Source organism: Colobus angolensis, unplaced genomic scaffold, assembly GCF_000951035.1.
Source record: "Colobus angolensis palliatus isolate OR3802 unplaced genomic scaffold, Cang.pa_1.0 Scaffold293, whole genome shotgun sequence".
NCBI lineage: Eukaryota > Metazoa > Chordata > Mammalia > Primates > Cercopithecidae > Colobus > Colobus angolensis.
In genome coordinates, this window is record NW_012116188.1 from 2,209,895 (window position 1) to 2,234,859 (window position 24,965).

Sequence of the window (24,965 nt, forward strand, 5' to 3'; positions counted from 1 at the left end):
AATATCTGTAGTATACAAAGAACTCATATAATAAAACCACAAAAAAACTGAACAGAAAAACTGGCAAAGGATATAAATAATCATTTCAAAAAAGAGCCCACAAACATGAAAATGACTACAGAAAATGCAAACTAAGTTACACCTCAAAAATTACACCTGCCTATAATCCCAGCACTTTGGGAGGCCGAGGGGAGTGGATCACTTGAGGTCAGGAGTTCGAGACCAGCCTGGCCAACATGGTGAAACCCCATCTCTACTAAAAATATAAAAATTAGTCAGGCATGGTGGCACATGCCTGTAATCCCAGCTACTCGGGAGGCTGAGGCAGAAGAATCATTTGAACCCGGGATGCAGAGGTTGCAGTAAGCTGAGATCATGCCACTGCACTCCAGCCTGGGTGACAGAGTCAGACTCTATCTCAAAAAAATATATATATACTCACTATCTGGGAAAGATTCATTTGTATTCCAAACCTCAGCATCACACAATATACCTTTATAACAAACATGTATATGTACTCCTGACTCTAAAATAAAAGTTGAAAAAAAATTACACCTTATAAGTATCAAAGTAACTAAAATGTGGTAACACCTCAGGGCTGATGGGGAATGCAGGAAAGAGGGAAAGTGGTATGTTCATATGTATTACACTAGTGGAAATGTAAAAGATTATAGACTTTGGGAAGCTATTGACAAAATATGTCAACACTTAAAAAATGCATTGTCTGATCTATGGATCCAACTCATAGATATCTAACAAAAGGAAATGTGTACAAGGATATTTATCGTGGTACTATCTACAGTAGCAAAAAAAATAGAAACAAGATAATCGCCCATTACTAGAGGAATAGTTGAACAAATTGTGGTATCCGACACATTAGAATTTTAATACTGTACCATCACTGAAATGGATCTTAGATGTACAGAAATTGGCTTGGAGGGATTTTCACAATCTACTGTTAGGAAAGAAAGGCAGCCAGGTGCAGTGACTCATGCCTGTAATCCCAGCACTTTAGGAGGCCAAGGCAGGATAGCTTAAGCCCAGGAGCTCGAGACCAGCCTGGGCAACACAGGGAGACCTTGTCTGTACAAAAAGATGTTTAAAAAAATTATCCAGGCATGGTGGTGCACACCTGTAGTCCAGCTACTTGGGAAGCTGAGGTGAGAAGATCATTTGGGTCTGGAAGGTCGTGGCTGCAGTAAGCTGTGATGATGCCACTGCACTCCTGCCTGGGAGACAGAGCGAACACCTGTCTCTAAAAAATAAAGAAAAAAACAAAGAAAAACAACATGCAGAGATGAATATACAGATGGTTCCAATTTATAATATATATTTAAATGTAAAGAAAATTGTAACTGTATATAAATATATATGTATCTATATGTATTTGCATATGAATATAAACAACGAGAAATGCAGAAAGAGCACATGTGCTAGGATGCAACAGATACTTCAGGGAGGAGAGGAATGAGAGGGCGTGCTTGGGTGACAGAGGAAATGAAAAGAAACCACATCATATAAATCAAGAGGTCCTTAAAATAGCATGTATAAAGTTAATTCATTTACAGTTTTCTATGTATATATCCATAAAGAAATATGTAAAAGTAATCTCACTAAAATGTTAATAGTTATTTAAGAGTAGTGGCTTTTCAAGTGGTTTACTTTTTTCTTCCTTATGCTAATAATCAATCTATTATTGATGTAACTAACTTGATGTACAAGCACCTCTGTAAATAAGAAAAACACACACATTCTCACACAACATATATTTGGTTGCAAGAAAAAAGAAAATCCAAGTCAAATTGCCTTCAACAAAAAAGGAATTTATTGGCTCACATAAGTGAAAGTTGAGAAACAGATCTCAATTCAGGTCCAATTTGATACAGAAGTCCCCAGGGGCTCCAACAGACTCCCTCTCATTCTCTTGGTACTGCCTCAGGCTGGTTCCTTTATATTAGAAAAATGAGCTGCAGCAAGTTCAGAATGTGACTCCTCCCAGCACACTATCTCCAAGGAGATGTCTTCAATAGCTCCTGAAAAAGCCTAGGCAAACATCTTTATCTCAGTAGTCTGGTCTGGGTCAGGTGCCTACCCCTGAACCATTGCTACTGGGGAAGTGGGGCACTGCTTAAAGGTAACTGGCTTAATCTAGAAAGCCAAGGGTGTGACAATGCCACCCAAACCACATGCATGATTCTTTGCAGGGGTGGGGGTGGGGGCGGTATGGTGAGAGAAGGAAGTAGGTGCTGGATTGGGCAGCCAAGCACACACGAACAAGAAATTAAAGTCAGTCACAAACATATCCAATAAAATATTAAAAGTACTCAAGCTCACTAGTAATCAAAAAAACACAAAAAAACTATGTAATTTGTTGCTTCTCCGGTTAAAAAAGAGGAAAAAAATAAACAAGAAATAACTTGTATATGTATGAGAAATGGTAAAGGGGGCAAGACTGAGAACAGGCACTCACACGACTATTCAAAATATGTGTGTGTGTGTGTTTGCGTACATGGAATAGCTTTAACTAAGGGGCACTTAAGCAAACTTTACACCACAATCAGAAACATGACTGATTCCTAAATATGAAACAATAAGCTAGCAACAAAACAGTTAAAATGCAAAGCCCCACCACCCATCACAGCAGTCCTCCAACATGATAGATGTTCCCATTTGGGGAGAGAAAAATTTAAAAAATTTAAAAAAGACCTGGACGATCCTATATTCCTTAGCCCCTAGTCTTGACTTAGCTAGCCTCTCTCTGTCTATTTATTCTCGTCTTTCAATAGTTTAGGCAAAACCCAAGGTGAAGTCTATATAGTCGAGTATACAAGGCAGGGTCGGAGTCAGAACAATGTCTTCTGAAAACTGAATAACGGTTTTACTCCTATACCTAACTAGGGAAATACAGGAAAGACAAAATAACTTCCTAAGTATTACTGGTGAAATGTACCTCCAAGAAATAGAAGCATAATGCTTGAATATGGAGAGGATCTCTGATCTCTAATACCTGAAGAATTGTTGAGTTCATTTGAAAAAAATATACAGAAAAAATATGTATTAAGTTGTACTTAAAGATAGACTATGAATATGACATAAGTCTGTGCCAACTCACAGGCAGAACAAGTACTGGTGTAAGAAGGATTCTTTCATGAGCTATGGTGCTAGTCCCACCCTTAGTAGAGAATCATGTCTATTTCTTGACTATACAAACTACGATGAATCAAAATCAAGTCTATTTCCACAAAAGTCAACTAGAATGTCAACACCAAGTATGAGTTTGTGGATGGCCATCAAATACATGAAATGAAAACATCACCCCCAGATTTCAGTTTTGAGCAAATTACTGTTTCCATACTTTCTGTTCTCACATAGAAAGTGAATGTACCATAAGTCCCCTAATTTTATACCTTTTCTAAGTCAGGATTTTCATTCCACTCTGAGCAGATGAAAGAAATAAGACCACCTACTCCACTACCTTAACTTTTATGTCACATGACTTATGAGGTAGGTTTACATCATGGGATTTATTCTATAACCAAAAAGTCTGAAATACTTCTATTACATATAACAAAAGAGTGATAACAAAATAGTGGACCTGCCTTAACTCAGTTGTGTTACAAAAAGCTGGTAACCACCCACTGTAAAAGGAGTGATGGTGAAGAGTATGGGCTCAGGAGTAAAAATGCCATGACTGGAATCCAGCTCAATGACTGAGTAGCTATGTGATCTTTGGGGGTTACCCAACACACCTACATAGTGTTGTCCTCACCTTTAAAATGGGCAGAATAGGACAATCTCTTAAGGTTGCTGTGAGGTTTAATGAGATAATTCAGCACTTAGAATGGCACCTGGCACCAAGGAAGCTTTCAATAAATGTTAACTGCTACTCAGAAATTGAATCGTTCTTTATTTGTCTGGGTCAATCTCAGTACTCCTAGAACTCAAAATACTACATTCTAATTGTTCTAATTTGTACCATCTGCAAAAGACCATTTAAGACTGCTGCAATGATTCTGAAAAGAATTAACAAAACCCTGCTACTAGGTGCCTGACTTTAGATATTACAACTGTTTCACTTACAAAACCTCCACTACAAAACACTAAGCTTGCAACAAAATAATAAAATGAAAGCCACATAATATAATTTCAGTAACACCATAGTACATATTCTTCAGCTGATGAGAGTAATAGGGAAATGTACATACTTCCTGCACAAATGCATCAAGGGAAGGCAGCCTATATTTATTCAAGAACTAGAAAAAGGTTACAATATAAATCTATCAAACAAAATTCATTTTTGTTATATTCAAGTAACTTGTATATATTCAAATTTAGACCAAATCAAGACAACAATCCAATACACAGATGATTATATAGCTCAAGGAGCAAAAAACAACAGTCTTGTCAATACAGACTCTACATAAATACACAAATCTCAAGTTTTAATATAACATGAACAAATCACAAGGACCTGTGTTAGTGTTCTTTCTCCAAATTTCTAGTAGTAAATCTTGTATATTTAGTAAAAGCATATAGAATGTATAAAACCTTCAACCACATGTAGACTAGGAAGTGTAAATCAAATAGAATGTGAGGTTTTTATGTGTAAAGATGTACATTTCAGAAAGAACCCAACATGAAGTAAATTAACAAACATATTGCAAAGGTGGTCACTCACAAAAATGCTTATCATTTGCAATTGTATACACAGAACAAACTGCCCAGAAATTAATACTGGAATCTTACTAAGGGGTATTATAGTAACCAACCTTAAAGGACAAATAACTTATATGGGGGGTTAAAATAGCAGAGATCAGTGTAAATTAAATAACACATGAGTGAAAAAAATCTACAACATACAATAGCAAGAGGTGAGAAAACTGAATACTATGAAAAAGATTTATTAGTCTGTACAAGTTGGTTTTGATGAACTATTGGTTACTTGTTAGGTAAATTGTCAAGATTTTCATTGTGACAGTATTTTCCCTCACACATCAGAATCTGAAAGTAATACGCCTTTCTCAAATTTTCATTTGGTGTTTTTCTTCCCCACTCCTCAAAACACAGAAATAGGTTTTTGAATGTCAACTAGCCATTATGGAAGCCATAAGATACAGTTATTCATCAACATTACACAAGCTACAATTGAGGTACCTGGACAAATACTACCAACATTTATGAAAAAAGATGTTGGTTTTAAAAGTGGTTAGTACGAGGAGTCACAATAAACACACTATTCATGTCCTCCTGAAACCAAAATGGGGGAAAACCTTATTGTCATTCTGCCAAACACCACATAACTAAAAATGCTGCACAGAGTCATGAATCCAATGTACATATCACAGGATTAAAACTCCAGTTAAGCAACTGAGCTAATCATTGAAGTAAATTAAAAGTACCAAGCTTCTTTAACCTATCAATGCTGTTTTAGAAGCATCATCAGAACAAATAGAGATTTAGTTATAAATTGGCCTGGGCTACATTCTGTAATGAGAATTTTGCTTCGTACTAAAAAAGAATCTCAAACATCCTAGAAAAGCTGTGGAATCATGCTCTTTATTATTCCTGAAAGAAAATTTGCCACGTTTGATGATACCTCTATTCTTCCCTGTGGGTCTAGGAGTTCTACATACCAAGTAATTCAGAAAATGATAGGAGTATTTAAGCAAAAAGAATAGCAAAAGCAGACTTTGTACCAACATATACTAGATAGCTGGATTTTTTAAAAAATTACATGATAAATGTAAATCATAAAATTGAATGTACTTATAAAGGTACACCTATTTTGTGCTACATAAAAAAACTGTAGACTGCAAACTGTGCATGCTTACCATAACATTTTACCCGGGGTCGATGAGTGGGATTTCTTGCAAATATTTACTGCTATGATATAAAACAATTATGTGCAAACTGCAAGGTCCCTAAAATAGCAGTTAAAGAGTTTATATACAGAAAGATGTCACTATCTGATCAAATATGCAAGAGATGGAATTTCCCAGAGTTTATAACACAGAACAATAACCACCACAGGCTCCTCCTCCTTGGCCTTCTTCCCTGTGTGACAGTTTGACTCCTTTATTCTGGTTCTCACTTTCCCACAGTCCAGGGGTCTGAATGATCTTTTCAACAAGTTCTTCAAAGGCACATTGTACACCATCACAGGTTTTTGCACTTGCCTCTGAAATTCAAGGAAAAAGGTCATTCATAGTATATTCCTTTCTGGCCATATTCTCATGTTTTTCTGGGAAACGATCAGGGCATAAATAGCAGCCTACAATATATTAAGATCCAAATCAGCAATTTTTCCCCACAGTCAATAACTACTGAATTTCCAAATCTCAAAACCGAGTTACTTAAATTCTATCCATAAGAATACTAGTGTATAAATTTATACCAAAAAAATACTGGTTTATAATCTTAAAACTGTGATAGAAGTATAACTTGTAAAGCCCTACTTAACTAGCATGTGAAAGTTTTTTCCTTAAGCTTTCAGTTACTTCTTACAACTTGCTCCCAAGGCAGATATTATTCCTATTTTAAAATAAGGAAATTCATACAAGTTAAACAATTAACCTGATTATTCTGTTAATAATCAGGCAGCTCCAGGTAGCTGGACAAAATGACAAACCACCATGAAAACTGGTCCCACAGCAAATGTTTGCTCATGAAACTTAAGTGGACACTCAGTACTGCTTCCAACCCTGCGTTTCCTTAGTGGTGATCTTTCTCACTGTCTGAGATGACGACTTCATTCCTGCCTCTCAAAACTCTATCACAGCTAATAATCTAGCTGCATTATGCTGAGAAAATCAGAAGCAATCTGGCAAGAACTACCTGATCATCCCACTAATAAATTTACCAAGTTACCTGCATATGTATCCTCATGCTCTGCCTTCCCTTCTGTGAGAACGGATGAACTGTCCCTGCTGCTATCCAAGCCATCGCCTTCTCTTGTTCCTGGAGTCCCACCCCTTCTCATTCACTGAAGGATCAAACACTCTCTCTATTGGATCATACCAATCAGCCTAAAAGTCTGCCAAATTATTTTCCATCCTATTAAAAAGCAAACTTGCTCTCTACACCACATGCCCTTCTTGTAGCCACCCATTTCTCTACTCTCTTTGAAACCTCTTCTAAAGAGTTATCCACATAAGCTGTTTCTACCGTCTTATCTCACATTCTTTCTTCAAACTACTCTAATTAGGCTTTCATTCCCACCACTCCACTGAAATCATTCTTTTCCAAGACCACCAACACCCTTTATCTTGTCAAATCCAACATCCTAATTTTGTTTGACATCTTTGGTATTTGATACTGCTAATCACTTCCTCTTCTTTTAAACAAGTTGTTCCCTTGACTTCCAGGACACTGAACATCCTGAAAATCCTCTATCTCACTGGCAGGTCATGTGCAGACTTACTTGCTGGCACTTCCTCTTTCTGCTGACCTCTAATTGCTGGAGTCCCCCAGGGTTCAATCTTCTGCCATTTTCTTTGTTTCGTTTTGTTTCGTTTTTGAGACAGGGTCTCACTCTGTCACCTAGGCTGGAGTGCAGTGGGAGCTCCACTATAGCCCTGGACTCCCAGGCTCAAGTGATCCTCCCACCTCAGCCTCCAGAGCAACTGGAATCACAGGCACATGCCACCACACACAGCTGATTTTATTTGGAGATGAGGTGTCACTATGTCGCCCAGGCTTCTTCAGCCTTTTTCTATCCACATTCTTTCCTGAAGTCACCAATCTAATCACATGATCTTAAATGCCACCTAAATGCCAATGACCACCACGTCCACCGGTTATCAGAAAAATGTCTCATTCTTATGTCAAAGTGAAATTCTTGATTTCTCACTTCCCTACCCTAAACTTGCTCTTATCTCAATCTTTCACATCCCAGGAGTTATCTCTGATTGCTCTCTTTTCTTTTTCTTTTTTTTTTTTTTTTGTTTTCTTTTTTGAGATGAAGTCTCACTCTGTTGCCCAGGCTGGACTGCAGTGGCCCAATCTTGCTCAGCTGCAAGCTATGCCTCCCAGGTTCAAGCGATTCTCCTGCCTCAGCCTCCCCAGTAGCTGGGACTACAGGCGCCCGCCACCACTCCTGGTGAATTTTTTGTATTTTTAGTAGAGACTGGGTTTCACCATGTTAGCCAGGATGGTCTCGATCTCCTGACCTCGTAATCCACCTGCCTCGGCCTCCCAAAGTGCTGGGATTACAGGCATGAGCCACCGCGCCCACCTGATTGCTCTCTTTTCTTATCCTCCATACCCAATCCACCCACAAATCCTGTCAGCTGTACCTCCACTGTGCCTCCCAGAACTGCCAGTTTTCCACCACCCTCTACTGCTACATAGTCAAACCACTGCTTCCTTCATCTGGGCCACTGCAAGAGAAGAACTAGTCTCTTGCTTCTGTTTCCCCTAGTCCATTTTCTACACAACAGGATCCTTTTAGAGTATCAGGTCACACGCTGCTTCCCTGCTTTCCACCACAACTGGAACACAATTCATCTCTTTACCATTTGAATGGCATCTCTCACCATCTGCCTTCTTCTTAACACACACTATGCTCCAGTACACACGCTTTCTTCCTGTTCCTTTAACACACTAGCCTGGTTCCTATCTCAGGAAATATTCGTTCTTCTCTCAGCCTGAGATGATCACCCTCTAGACTAGGGGTGTCCAGTCTTTTGGTTTCCCTGGGTCACATTAGAAGAATAGTCTTAGGCCACACATAACATATACTAACACTAATGATAGCTGGAACTTAAAAAAATAACTCACAAAATCTCATGTTTTAAGAAAGTTTACAAATTTGTGTTGGGTCACATTCAAAGCCATCCTGGGCCACATGCAGCCCGTGGGCTGGACAAGCTTGCTCTAGATCCTCACCTGAGGGATTTCTGCTCAAATGGGACAGTCTCTAAGAACTTTCCCTAATCAGTCCCCACTCCAGTCATTCTCTCTCCCCTTATAATGTTTTATTTCCTTCATAGCACTACTTACTTATTTAAGTCTGTCTCCCTTAGTAGAATGTAAGCTCCATGTGGGCAGAAAGTTTGTCTGTTTTTTCCACTGTTACATCTCAAGTGTTCAATAAATATTGGGTAAACTAATGTATGGAAATCAGGGATACACAGCAAGTAAAAGTACTCAATTCCTTTCTGAAAATCTCAATACTTTCCACTAATTCCACTCTTCTTCTATCTATATATGAAGTCCTCTCAACTTCATTTGCAGATTCCTAGTAGTTTCTAACACCATGGAATGGTTAAATCAGTAATTCCTAAAGCTGGCTTCACATCAGAATCAACTAGAGTGCTTTTTAATAAACTGCCTTTCAAACCTGTAAAAGGCACAGGGCCCAGGTGATTCTGATATGGCTCATCCAATTTTCTAGATGAGGGGTTGGCAAACTCTTTCTGTAAAGGGCCAGATAGTAAATATTTAGGCTTCGTGGGCCATATGGCCTCTGTTGTAACTACTAAAATCTGCCATATGGCACAAAAGCAGCCACAGACAACATGTAAACACATGGACATGGCCGTGTACCAACACAAATGGTGGGGCCAGATTTGGACCAGGCTGTAGTTTGGCAACCCTTGCTGGACCATGTTTCTCAAAAATTAATGTGCATACAAACCATATGAAGAACTTGTTAAAATGCAGATTCCAATTCAGAAAATCTGGGGTAAGGCCTGAGCTGAAGCACTGCTAACAAGCTCCCAAGTGGTGCTGATGGTATCAGCATATGGATCAGCAAGGCACAACTTTAGCACTGGGTGCCAAACTTTACTGAATGCCATTATATCCTGTGAGGAATGATTTGACTTTTTTAAAATATGATTTCACATAATATGATCATACATTTTACAGAAAGAAGAATAAAGAACCTTGTTATATAGTTAGATTTTGTAACACAGGGCAACTAGGAACAATACTCTAAATACATTTTATGGTTCATAAAGGAATAAACTTAGCAAAAATTCCATTTAAAAATTCCTCATTAATAACGAAAGGATAGATATTCATTCACACACCTACCTATAAATAACATGGAATGCTTTCGTGCAAATTTCAGGCCTTCATTTCTATCGACTTCACGATTTTCCTAAAACATAAATGCAATGATTAAGAAAGGCTACCAAAATACAGAACCAAAATGCCAAGTGTCTACCTTCTTACCTTATCGATTTTATTTCCAACTAGCATGTTTACTATGTCATTTCTTGTACAGTATGTTTCCAATTCATTTAACCAATTATCCAGTTTAACAAATGTGTCTCTTCTTGTGACATCATAAACTGAAATAAAAGGAGTCATTTGTTAAATAAGCATTAAAGAAAGAAGCAATGGTGTATTTCTGATACGTAGCCAGGAGTTAGCATTACTAAGCAATATAGGCAAGTCTGTTTTTTATTGTCTCCAACAATTAATAATGAGTGTCTACTGATCCAAATGGAAGAAACAAGTGTTTTGTTTTAAAGCATACACACACATTTCAATCCTATTAACATATACTGTCACAGAAATGAAATTATATCCTGTGTAATAAGTGAAAACCCATTTAATACCCATTAAAGCAAAATAACTGCTGTTCCCATTCATAATGATGAATGAGGTCTATCCAAAAACCAGAGTGTTTAGATTCGAATCTGTGGCAAAATATCAAAAAAAAAAAAAAAAAACCACATGAATGTAAACATCTATGACCCCATTAATTTGTTTCTTACAAGAACCCAAATTTACAGCTTTGAAAAAATAGTAGTACAGTTAGTGGATGGGTTCCTAATGGTCTTCCTGTTATCACTTTCATCTTATGTCATTCTGCATTACAAAAAGCTTATTAAAGTGTTTTACAAACTCAAGAGATGCTGAACCAAAAGGCTGTCACTATCAAGTCATCATATTTAAAAAAAGAGAATTCTACCTATTAATACAACTGATCAATATTCATTTTAAACTGTTTCCCAGGAATATCAAGAACAAGCACTTTTCAACAAATTGCACTGAGAAGCCACATTTGGTTTCTAAATTTTGTTTGATTATAAATCAATAGTGTTAAGTGCTTTGTGATATTTTTAGGACTAATAAAGCAGATTCTACTAATCAACAAATACTTTTCATCCTTTATAAACTGCAGCAAATATTAATATGCTGATGACTGAAGCCCAGTTTCCGCAAAACTCCAAGACAGTCCAACATATGCTCATTAATCATCAATTACGTTCTCATTGGCATGTGTTTTCAAACCAAATAGTCTTGTCTTTATTTTTTAAGTGCTAGACAAAAGACTAAAATCAAAAGTTTTAATATTCATTAATATTACATGAAGTTAATACAACTACAAGTTACATAAAAGTATCTCTAATGAGAAGTAAAACAAAAACACACTAACTTTCACAGACTAGAAAAATCAGAAACTCCAATAAATATTTTTAAATAGTACATTAAAGTAAACACTTACCTAATATAACACCCTGTGCACCTCTATAATAGCTGGGAGTTAATGTTCTAAACCTCTCTTGACCAGCAGTATCCTAAAAATGATCATTATTATTAAATTAAACAAAGTATAAATAGACCTTCAATATACTAGTTTAAGAGTAGAAAGTCAAACAGCATTATTAAAAATAGTATTAATGCATGAGCTCATTAAAAAACTGGAACTTAAATAAGATGTGTTCACTTACTGACAAATGTCACAAAATAAATTTACTTATAATTACTGATCTCTAGAAAAATGAAACTATGTAAAGGTTTTCTGCTGTTTTGAATTTAAGATTTTTATCATATATGAAATGAAACCCATGGTTCTAAACTCCAGCTGCACAATGAAATTTTCTGGGAATCTTGAGTCTAACCTCCAAAAAACTTCTGCTTAATTGGTCTAAGGTAATGACACGAATTTTTCCAAAAATCTTACCAGGTGCTTTTAATGTAGAATCAAGGCTGAGAACCACTGATTTGAAGAAAATTATGGGGATGTCTTACTTTAGGTAACAGATTTTTAGGCTGGGCTCTTTTAAGTGTTTTCTATGTATCTCCTTTTGAGTGAATGCGTATAACCAAGCCATTCTTTATTACATGTTGTTTCTGACTCATGTTAGGGTTAATGAACAATATATACTAGGTAGAAAATGTAAATTTCATAAAGCAGGGACTCATCTGTGTAATCACCAGATTAACTGTTGTGCTGAGAGTAATTCTTGAAAAAAGACAGTTGCTCAGAATTTGTTGAGGAAAAAAAGAAAAAGAAAAAGAATGAACCTATTTAATAAGCCTTTACTTCCGGGCCCAATTCCTTCTCTCTGTTGTCTTTCCACTATCCTTGGACTATGGATTCAAAGTACCTAAGATTATACAAAGCAGCTCAGCCCACCATCTGTTTTATTAAATAAAGTTTTATTGAAACACAGCAGGCCTATTTGCTTACGTATTGCCACATGGCCCACTTCAGGATTGGACTATTTCCTATCTGGCTCTTTAAGAAAAAGTTTGCAGTCTGCTGATGCAAAGTAACCTAAAGAAAAGTAAAAGTAAACACATGTATCAAACCTCAACTTAGCTACCAGTCCCACTGCTGTAAAATGAGGGTTTTCTATGGGACAAGCAGAAGCTCCTCTAGATATAAAAAGCGTTAGAATAACCTGTAAGAGGTTTATAAGACTGGAGAGGAATTCCAACCAGGGGCTTGAGGGGCTTCAGCAACACAGTAGGGAGGATCTGTGGTCATTTATAACCCCAGAAGAGAAACTTAAGAGGAAAGTAACTTTTCAATGTAAACCACTTTGAACATTCACCACTCTTTCACAGACATACTTACATAAATTTGAATGCCTTTCCTTCCAGATTCTCACCACCACAGAAACTAATCCCCACCCTGCCATGCTTAAGTGAAGAAGTAACAGATTTAAAGTAAATGTTCTAAACAGATAAGTTTATAAAATAAATTATTTTTCTCTTTACAAAAATTCTTGCTGCCTCTTAAGTTTCTTACAAAACCTGCTTTGGATTTTAAAATTATTCAATTTGCATATTTACTCAACTTTTCAAGAACAATAATATGAATTAAAAGCTGCTTAAAGCAAAGTGAACTTGCTATCTAAAGCAGATTATAACTTTGGTAACATAAGACAAGTCAATATTGTAGTCTAATAATCATTAATGAAATGGCACATGGATGCCCAGTGATCTTTTTTGATCACTATGCTCAAGTAATCAAAACCCAAATTTGCAGGGGAAAAAAAAGTAATCAACTAGAAGCCAAAAGATATAACTACTATGCATATCATAGTAAAATGATTACTATGTGTATCAGTAAAAGTGTCACCGCTTTTAGGAAGCAATTGGCAATATATACAATAAGAAACTAGAAATGCTCTTTATAGCCTTGTACTAGTACCTATTTCACACAATCTGATTCATAAAAACTCAATAAAAAATGTATATTTTAAAATGACAAATCATTATGGGAACGCATCCTAGCGATTTGCTTACATGCAAAAAATGACAAATTAGCAATATTCAAATTATTCAGTATCCAGATACATTATAACTTCGAGAATTGCACCATGTTAAGCATTTAACTTTTAGTAGTACAGACTTTTTTAGAGAGAAAGAAAAAAAAAAGGAAAGAAAAGCCATTATTGAAAAGACAAGCCTTGGGTTTGGAACAGTGAATTAGTGAATTTGGAAATTTAAGAAGCAGCTATTTTTCCATACATGGAACACTGTTCTATATTCATAACAAATAGTTTGGGGCAAAGACCAAGTATGAAATATTTTAGCCCCAAGACTTTGTGATAACAGGAAAAAAGTTTATTCTATTTGCATAAGGAAACTGTGTCCATAACTTCCAGAGCTGGCAGAAAAACAAGTGAACATGAACTTTGTTCTCTCTGGTCTTCATTGAGATCAACTTCAAAAACTGCCTTAATGAAACACAACATAAAAATCAGAACTGCAATTCCAGTTAAAATATCCATAAATCCCGATGTTTTAAAAGTAAAAACCATAGCAAGAAAGTTTTAATGTTGAAATACTACACTTGACTTTGAAACTTTGCTTGTGAATATTTATTAATAATTAGGCCAGATGTTTAGAGCCTTGCCATTTTTGGATTCACTTATAAAAATGTTTAAATAGGTGTTATAATTTAGAGGGTGGAGGGAACCATGTGCAATAGCATTGGATCAGGATTTATAGTAACTATAAAGTGTATATGCTTAAATAGAAGTTAGATTATTGCTTGTGTTTGTTTTCAAAACAGGAATATGTGGTAGGTAAAATCACATCTGTAAGATAAATGAAGTACAGCTTTTTGTCTCTATCCTGTGGTTTTATTTTCTGATGGGGGAAGAAGAGAAGAAATTACTGAAAGATATATAGATTAGGGCTAGGAAATTCAGGGCTAGGAAATTCAGGGCTAGGAAAGATCTAGAAAGGCTTAATAATAGATGGAGGGAGTAAAAGTGAAGTAAGGACATAGAAAAAGGCAGTAGAAGAAAACAAGGTCATGATGCGTATGCACTTTCAGGAGGCAGGAGGGGCAGGGCTATGCTTAACTATTCTATTTCATCCTAGAAAAAGCTTCCAAGTAGGAAAGAAACTCATTTTATTTTATAAATAAAACTATAGAAGAATTAGGCAATATGGATTCATATATTTCTAATGGAGAGGAAAGGCCTTCCTAAATACATTACACCCAATGCCATGATGAAAATAGCTGATCTAACCATATAAATATTAAAAACCTTGGTATGACAAGAACATCCTTTACCTCCTCTTCACCTCCCATCCCCATATTCATCCTTAACAATATTGGAAGGTAAATGACAAACTGGAAAAAAAAAAATCTGTAGCATATGGCAGTTAATATTACACACACACAAGAACACAAACATATACTCAACTGAAACACGATTTTAAAGGCAAATGATAGATTAGAAAATTGTACCACATGACAAAGAGCTAATACTTTTATTATATAAAGATTTTAATGACAAAAAAGATGAATGCTAACATATAAAATGGGTAAAATATGTAAAAGAAAACTTGTTTTTTAAAATGATCAATAAACAGGCAAAAATCTCTTATCAAAAGAAATGCAAATATAAGTAAAACGGCAACACTCAGAGGCAAAAACAAAGAATGGTAACAGTACAGACAAGGATGTGGCAGAATGAATATGAATATAATTGGTGGGAGTATAAACTGAAAAAAAGGCTTTTTGGTGTACATTAATGTTAAGACTTCATATTTATTTCTACTTCCAGCTACACATTTTAAAGTAACTGGACAAGTACACACAGACGTATAAATCAGAATGCTCAAAGAGCTCTAATCTTTGTGAAAAGCTGGCAAAAATGTAAGTATTTCTCACTGAAGGTTGACTAAAGTACAGCTATGAAATGGAATACTAGGTGGCCATCTAAATGGATACAGCACATACTGTGTGTGGGGGTGAGGTGGTAGGAAAGGAGGACAAACAGGTTTAAAAATGTAAGATATAATCCCTTTGTTTTGGAAAACTCACATACTCGTATGTATAGTGGTATGTATACATATCCCTAGATATTTTAAAGAATGCTCACTAAAATGTACTCGGTGGTATACTTTTATGGACATTCTTCTCTACTACTGTCTTACTGTCTCAATTATCCTTTTTAGAATGACCCTGTATTATTCTTAGAGCCAGGGGGAAAATCTCTCTTCTTTAAAGAATCTTTATAGGCCTATGGTAAAAATGTCTCTTAAATAATACCTGCCAGCCTTTTTATTAGGCAGGAACTAGAAAGTAAATTTAAAACAAAACAAAACTATGAGAGAAAAATCTCACTGCAACCAGCAAACCTCAGATACTACTCTAATCTATATATTTCACAAAGCAGCAGCAAGGATGGAAAGGGATCATAAATCAACCACGAAAAGCATATGGAAATCAGGCCCCCACTTTAGTATGAAAAAGCCAGCATTCTTACATCGTTCAACACATTTTACCATAGTCTAGTCCAACATTTTCCAAATTGTTTCTGTTAGACATTACTGTTCTGATTGATATTAAATATATTTGCGGGAAAGGGGCAAACAGGTTAACAAATTTAAAGTAGTGTATGTTAGGAAAAACTGACATAAAAACATTAAACACACTTACACAGTTATTTGTTATTTGGGGATAAATGTGTATTAGAAACAGTGTGCCATTCAGAGAAAGCCAAGAAATATGACATCATACAATGCATGAACACTTGCTGTTTTCAATCTGTGACTGATGTACAAACAACATTTACCATTTAACCACTATGTGGAAATATGTCTCGATTTGATGACTGCTGATCAGTTCTAATATGATTTCTTATGTTACAAACATATATGTATAATTATCACAGCACATGTGGAAATTAGATATATAAAACAGTATATATTTAGAATTAATATATGTATATATAGTACCGATCATATTTAGAGAGACAGATATAGATAGATCGGTATGTAGATGGGTAAATAGACCAATAAAAGGGAGACACACAGAGAGACAAACATAGACACTAAGCATCTTGGATATTTTTGACAGTTAATGCTACCTTATTTGACACTAGCATGAGGAGGTCTAGCTAGTACAGCAATGGGAATCGGAATGGTTGGATTCACAGGAAAATGAAAAGAAGTCAGTAAGGAAAAATGAGGCATTAAAAATAAGCCCAAAGTTTGAAACCTCAAATTTTATAAATATCTATACTAACAAACAAGAAAAGTAAAATTTTTCCTAAACATCACGTCATTCCTCCTCCCCTTAACAATTACCTTTAGTGTTAGTTCAGTCTAGACGGTCTTTTTAAAACTTAAAGAAATATATCCAATTATGACTCTCTTTGGCAGATGAGATGATTTTTTGATATTCTGTTCTGTTTTGAAGTATTCATAAAGAATTATGCATTGTAAAAATTTAAACAAAACATAGCTGCCTAATTACCCAATTATATTACTCTGTTTATCCTTTAATCAGTATCAAATCTCCCAAAAGTTATTTAATACAAATTGTTCATTCACCACCTCTAGAACACTACACAAATCAATTTCTGCATCCTTAAAAAGTAAAGTTTAATATTTTCAAAATACATTTTAAAAACTCTTACCCATATTGCAAGTTTAGCCTTATTTCCATCCACCGAAATTGTTTTCACCTTAAAGTCAACACCTTAAAGAAATGAAAATTTTGATAAGTCTCCCAGTAAAACAGACTTTTAAAATCCATTACCAAGAAAACCAGAAAACAGAAAAGTCACCTTTATCACATGCCCAGTTCACACCCCAAATTCTTAGAATTCTGGATGTGGAGATAAAATCCAGGATCTTAGGATTTAATCAGGATAAATAAAAATCAAATGCTAGTAGAATTCACTCACTCACCTACCTTCCATTCTTCCAAAAAGGAAAAACAAAATTCAGTTTAAGGTGATAACTCACTATGCATGTTAAAAGTCAAGAGCTGCAATTACAGTGCTCACATAAAGAAGACTATGCATGGCTGACCGTGGATCATGGCAGCTTCCAGGGGCTCCCTAAGCATCCACATGCTACCGTTAAGAGTGCTGTCCACTGTCAGCCAACCACTAACTCAGATCTTGACTGTAAGCAGCTTGGGGAACCGGTAAAAATATAAAAAAGTCCCTCACTCTCTGTCATATAATTTCTTTATTTTGTTTTTATCCTTAAAAAACACTATTTTTATGTGATAACCTAATCAATGATAACCTGCTACAGCACAACTTCAATAAAAGAATTTATACATGAAAACATTTATATACAACCATCTAAGAATCTTCACAAGTGAAAGAGGAGTGCCCAAAGTTCTATGAAAAGCTTCTATAAGTACTAATTTATGTAAAGAAAAGAGTTTCATAGGAAGTCACACAAGGCTTTACTACAGCAGCCAAAAAAGAAACCTCTCCCTTTCCAGGAAAAGGAGTTGACACATGCCATCTGGCTTAAATGAACAGCAACTGCCCACAGGTCTTTAAAGAGTTCAGTCTACCCCTCTGGCCAGAGGGAAAACATTAGCTCAAGAAGCTTGGAAAGAAACTTTCAAAAGATCTTATTAGCTTGTCACAATTAATTCAGAACAGCCCCAACTAAGATGAACAGCACCCTCACATACTAAATGCTTAATAGAACACCTGTCACCAATATGGAAATATATTCGTAATTCTTGGAAGACTTGTGGTGATCCATTACAAATACAAATTCAGTAATAAAAATGCACATTCAAAATGTGCATTATGCCAGGTCTTTCTGTATACCAAATATGTATTTTTTTAAGTTTGGTGTTTTGAGCTGGGGTGATAAAGGAGTTGATAAAGCCTAGAATGACGGGCAACCATTAGTAAAAGGACAGTGCTGATTACACAGCACAAGAAAAACCTGAATATAAAATTTCTTCACAGCCAAACAAACAAAAAATCCCACACGCTAAATAATCTTTTATTTACCAGGTCTACATAAAGAAGTTACTGTGCCATTTTAAAAGTGGAACCATCTACATAAACATGAAATTATCTACATTTTCTTCCTATTGCTTTTAAAAAGAGAAAAGAAAAAAAAAAGCACAAAGCCTGAGAAAATTCAGAAAAGGAAAATGGTTCTGACTTGGTGCAGGTACTAAATGATAGCCACTGGCAGACATTACACAGAGATAGCCTCTGTCATGCACACTCTACAGTTAAATTCTCAAAGTTTTTCAGGAAGTATATAAATAACTAATTTTTTTCTTAATAATCCCAGGTACATGTTCAAGAGCAGACAAACATCTTTCCTAACTATCAGCTAATTTGTTTACCCAAGAAAAGAAACCCACCACTTCCAGAATGTATGTGTTTTCTTCCCATACCCCATCTCCTCTTTCTTTTCTTATTTCCTGGTTTTGCATGTTTGTTGTCAACAGTCTAATGACTGTCTCTGACATAAGAATAATTTGCATGTGAATAACTAACAATGTGTCTAAGTTATGCTTTTGACATATTATATCTGAAACTTACCAATACTATCCACAGGAGACACTGCCCACTGTCGTCCTGCCATCAAAGCTAACAGAAACAGGTAGCCTGAAGGGGCACCTAATCTAAATCCAGACCCCTAAAGTCCCCAGTCATCTTCCCTAGGTTCCTCTGGTGAATCTCACATGCAGCAAGTGAATCTCACATGCAGCAACTGAGCTGTTCAGATCTCACATGCTAAAACTGCTTCTTCACCATGCTTCTCTTTTGTAAGTGGATAATTTGCCTTAATTGGTAGCAGCAGCGGGAGTCTTTTTGAGAGATCTGATTTTGCCAGTTTCTTACCAAATCTCTTCATGTGGATAACATGGAGCTCACAACAGAAACAGAAGAACTGTCATCTCAGCTTTTTCTTGTCCATTTGTGCTTGCATTTTTAATATGATCTTTAATTCAGTTTCTTTGCAAGAATCTTTTTTTGGGCACACTGGTAAATTTTCATGTGGCACTTACTGCTTATTTCAAAGGTTCCATTAATTATATTATCTAGTTTTAACTAAAACAACCTTCATGAAAAAGGACAAAGAAAATACGAACTCAACAGTAGATATATGTGAATGAGAGACCAGAAGATATTAATGGAAGCAGAAGCATATGTCTTGTCCAAGAGGAGAAAAATCAATCAGTAGAAACTACCTCAGAACTGACACAGATGTTACAACTGTACACCACATGTTCAAAAAGTTAAGTAGACATGAGTGACATAAAAAAAGATCAAATAGAACTTTCTAAAGATGAAAATGGGCTGGGCACAGTGGCTCATGCCTATAATTCCAACACTTTGAGAGGCTGAGGTGGGAGGATCGCTTGAGGCCAGGAGTTCAAGACCAACCCTGGCAAAATAGCAAGACTTTGTCTTGACAAAATAAATTTTTTTCTTTTTTGAGACAGAGTCTTGCTGTGTTGCCCAGGCTGGAGTGTAGTGGCAGCGATCTCGGTTCACGGCAAGCTCTGCCTCCCAGGGTCACGCCATTCTCCTGCCTCAGCCTTCCCAGCTGCTGGGACTACAAGCGCCCGCCACCACGCCTGACTAATTTTTTGTATTTTTAGTAGAGACAAGGTTTCACCATGTTAGCCAGGATGGTCTCACTCTCCTGACCTCGTGATCCGCCCACCTAGGCCTCCCAAAGTGGATTACAGGCATGAGCCACCACACCCGGCCAAAAATAAAATTTTAAAGTTAGCCAGGCATGGTGGCTTGTGCCTGTAGTCCCAGCTTCTCAGGAGGCTGAGGTACGAGGATGGCTTGAGCCTGAAAGGTCGAGGCTGAAATGAGCAATGGTTGTGCTACTGCACTCCAGCCTGGATAACAGAGCAACACCCTGTCTCAAAAAAAAGAGGTAAAAATGGCAATGTCTGAGATGAAAAATACACTGGATGGGATTAACAGCAAATTAGACGCTGCAGAAGAAAACATCAGTGAATGTGATGACACAGCAATAGAAACTACCCAAAAGGAAGCAGAAAGAAAAGATTCAAAGAAAATGAGAGACCATCAATCATCTGTGGGACAACTTCAAGCAGCCTAATATGCAAACAATGGAGTTGATGAAAAACAAGAGAGAAGGGAGGAAAAATATATCTGAAGAAATAATGGCTGAAAAATTTCAAATTTGATGAAAAATATAAATCTACAGATCAAAAAAGCTCAATAAGCCCCTGGCAAAAAACAAAAAAAGAAGAAAAACTCAGAGACATCATAATGAAATTGTTCTAAGTATTTTAAATTAAATACTTTAAATGAAAAGAAAAACACAACATCAAAATTTGTATGATGCCACTAAAGCAATACTTTTGGGAACATTTACAGCACTAAATGCCCACATCAGAAAAGTAACCTAAAATCAATGACCTAGGCTTCTAAACTAAGACAACAGAAAAAGCAGCAAAATAAATCCAAAGAAGTAGAAGAAAGAAAATAAAGTTCAAACCAGAAATTAAAAACAGAAAAACAACAACAAAAATCCATGAATCCAAAAGTTGGTTCTGTAAGAAAACCAATAAAACTGATAAACTTCTAGTCAAATTGATCAGGAAAAAGAAGCCAAAAAACATTATAAAGGATGAAAAAAAAAATCACACCATTCACAGATTGTACAGAGGTTAAAGGAATGACAGAATGTTATGAACAAGTTTATGCCAATAAATTTGACAACCCAGATAAAAGGGACAATTTCCTTGAAAGATTAAAAGCTACCAGAATTTACTGAAACAGATCACAAAGAAAATATTTATAGAATACAGATAAAAAAGGAAATGTGAAGAGAGTCAAAGCATATTATTATGAAAAATCCTAAACATAAAAGAAGGCAGTAATGGAAGAATTCAGAAACAAAAACTCTTTAAGGAAATAAATAGCAAAATGGTAGAAGTCCTTCCTTATTGGTATATTAAATGCAAATAGAATAAACTCTCTTATCAAAAGATTGGCAGAATACTTTTTAAAAATTCAACTACATGCTTTCTATCAGAGATTCACTTTTGGTCTAGAAATACGTTGAGAGTGAAAGGACAGGAAAAGATATTCCAAACAAATAGTAACCAAAAGAAAACAAAGGTAATTATACTAAAATCAGACAAAATAGACTTTTAAGTCAAAAACTGTTAGGAGACCAAAGACAAAATATTTTGATAAAAAGACCAATTCTCAAGAAGATACAACAATTATAAACATATACACCATTGAACAGAAGTCCAATATATATGAAGCAAACACTGATAGAATTAAATGGAAAAACAGTGTTACAACAGTCGGAGATTCTGTTTATTTATTTTCCTAAACACAAGACCTCCACTGAAAATACTGATTACTTTTATTGCCTGACAGAATTCCAAAACGTCTTTTTTCCTTTTTTTTTTCACAAATTACATTTTATTTAGATTTTTAAAATTACAGTTTTATTACAAAGGATACAATATCAGGACCAACCAAAAAGAGAAACATATAAAGATGAGGTCTGGGAGGGTCCCAAACATGGAGCTTTCATGCCTCCCTCCTCCTTTCCCCGCAGAACCAAAGCACATCACCCTCTTTTTTTTTTTTTTTTTAATCCTCCCATATACTTTATTTTACTTTTTTTTATTTCAATAGGTTTTTAGGAACAGGTGGTATGTGGTTACATGGATAAGTTCTTTAGGGTAATTTCCGAGATTTTGGTGCACCCATCACTCGGGCAGTGTGCACCGTACCCAGTATGCTGTTATTTTATCCCTCATCCCTCTTCCTGAGTCCCCAAGGTCCACTGTATCATTCTTATGCCTCTGTGTCTTCATAGCTTAGCTCCCACTTATAAATGAGAACATACAATATTTGGTTTTCCATTCCTGAGTTACTTCCCTTAGAATAATGGTCTCCAATTCCAGCCAGTTTGCTGCAAATGTCATTATTTTATTCCTTTTTATGGCTAAGTGGTATTCCATGGTATACATATGCCACATTTTATCTATTCGTTGATTGCTGGGCATTTGGGCTGGTTCCATATTTTTGCAATTGTGAATTGTGTTGCTATAAACATGCACGTGCAAGTGTCTCTTTCATATGATAAACAGTCGGAGATTTTAATACACCACTTCCAATTATGAATAGGGTACTGAGATATATTATCAACAGAAAATAAAGGGTTTGAAGGCCAATTAGAGCCAAAAGAATACTCCATACAACAACAAATTTTTTTCAAGTGTACATGAAACATTCTCCAGGATAGGCCCTATGTTGGCTACAAAACAAGTCTTAATACATATAAAAACAATGAAATCATGCAAACCGCTTTTCTGATTACAATGGAATAAACCTAGAAATTAATATCAGAAAGAATACTGGTAAATTCACAAATACATGAAAATGAAACAATACCCTTTTAAACAACCAATAAAAATCACAGAGAAAAATTAGAGAATGCCTTGAGACTAATAAAAATACAATATATTAAAACTTAGGGAATGCAGTGAAAGCAATGTTAACACACATTTTTTTTTTGAGATTGAGTCTTGCTCTGTCACCCAGGCTGGAATGCAATAGTGCGATACTGGCTCACTGCAACCTCTGCCTCTTGGGTTCAAGTGGTTTACCCATCCCAGCCTCCCTAGTAGCTGGGACTACAGGTGCCCGAAACTGTGCCTGGCTAATTTTTGTATTTTTAGTAGAGACAGGGTTTCACCATTTGGCCAGGCAGACCTCGACCTCCTGACCTAAGGTAATCTGCCTGCCTTGGACTCCTAAAGCGCTGGGATTACAGGCATGAGCCACCACGCCCGGCACACAAATTTATAGCTGTAAATGAATATATTATAAAGGAAATAAAACTTCAAATCAATAACCTAACTTCATACCTTAAGGAACTAAAAGAGAAGAGTAAACTCTGTGCAAAGCTAGCAGGGCAAAAGTAATAAATAATATGAGCAAAGATAATTAGAGAATAAAACACAGTAAGGAAAACTGATAACCAAAGTTGTTTTTTCTTAAAGATTACCAAAATAGACAAACTTTTAAACTAGATTAACTTAAAAAAAAAAAAAAAGAGAGAGTGAGAGAAAAGATTCAAATTACAAACCTCAGATATGAAAATAGGGCCATTACTACCAATTTTACAGAAAAAAAAAGGATCATAAGAGAATACTATAAACAACTGTATGTCAACGAATTGGATAACCTAAATTAAACCGGTAAATTTTAACAAATATACAATCTGCCAAAATTTACTCATGAACAGAAAACTTTAATAGACCCATAACCAGTAAGAAGACTGAATCAGTAATCAAGTTTATTCCCAGAATGCAAGAACAGTTGAACTTCAAAAAAAATGAATCAAAGTAATATATCACACTAAGAGAATGAAGGGTTTTAAACACATGATGATCATCTTGATGCAGAAAACGCATTTGACAAAATTCAATTCCCTTTCATGATAAAAACACTCAACAAACTAGGAATAGAAGGGAATTTCCTCAACATGATATACACCACATATGAAAAACCCATGGCTAAGTCATACTCAATGGTGATAAAGCTTTGGGTTTTTTCCAAGTTGTTTTGGCTAGTCTACTTCCTTCGCATTTCCTAGTGAATTTTAGAATCAGCTTGTTGATTTAAAAATAAAAGCCTGCTGGGGATTTTGATAGGGATTATGTTGAATCTATAGATCACTTCGGGGAGAACTGACCTCTTAGCAGTATTAAATCTTATGGCTACTGAAAAAGTTGTATCTTTCCATTCATTTAGGCCTTTAAAAATTAATCTGAAAGTATTTTGTAATTTTCAGTATTACATATCTTTGACAATTTTGGCAAATTTAGCCCTAGGTATTCCATAGATTTTTATTTAAAATTTTACTTAAATTTTTCGTCTTCCTTTTATTCATTACTAATATATAGAAATACAATTGACACTTTAAATATGGATTTTGTATTTCTGTGGATTTTTACATTCTTCTTTTCCAATCTGGATGCATTTCTCGTCTTACTGCCCTGCCTAAAAATTTCTAGTACAATAGAAGTGGTGAGAGCTTATATCCTTATTCTATCCCTTATATTAAGGGGAAAACATTCTTTCATCATTAAGTGTGATGTTAGCTGTATGCTTTTTATATATATCCTTTTATCAGGTTTCTATTCACAGTTTACTGAGAGATGTTATCAAGAATACATGTTGGATTTTTTTCAAATGCATTTTCTGCATCTATTGAGATGATTATGTGATATTTCTTTTTTAGTTTAAAGTAGTGAAGTATGCACTGATTTTTTTGTTCAATGTTAAACCAACTTTTCCTTTGTGGGATAAATCCCACTTTGTTTTGTTGGTTTATTATGTGTTGTTCTTCATATGTTTCATATCAATTGATAATTTTTCAAAAGCACAAAAGCTATTCAGTGTAGAAAGGACAGTCTTTTCAACTAATAGTGTTAGAACAACTGGATATCC

At 35.5% G+C, this 24,965-nt stretch overlaps 1 protein-coding gene across 6 annotated transcripts in view; it reads right to left on the reverse strand.

Annotated features, from left to right (window-relative positions):
- Nucleotides 1–3,887: 3,887 nt before the first annotated feature.
- RAB18 (RAB18, member RAS oncogene family) overlaps nt 3,888–24,965 on the reverse strand; it is a 36,023-nt gene continuing 14,945 nt past the window's right edge. Inside the window, exons 3-8 of one of the 6 annotated variants that reach the window (XM_011949224.1) lie at nt 17,133–17,194; nt 12,431–12,517; nt 11,462–11,534; nt 10,180–10,298; nt 10,039–10,105; nt 3,891–6,178 (exon numbers count right to left, since the gene is read on the reverse strand). In XM_011949224.1, coding sequence (XP_011804614.1) covers nt 6,003–6,178; nt 10,039–10,105; nt 10,180–10,298; nt 11,462–11,534; nt 12,431–12,517; nt 17,133–17,194 — 584 coding nt within the window. In that variant the 3' untranslated portion in view covers nt 3,891–6,002. Of the gene's footprint in view, nt 6,179–10,038; nt 10,106–10,179; nt 10,299–11,455; nt 11,535–12,430; nt 12,518–17,132; nt 17,195–24,965 lie in introns of all 6 variants that reach the window. The other 5 variants (XM_011949226.1, XM_011949225.1, XM_011949228.1 and 2 more) reach the window with 5 other exon arrangements.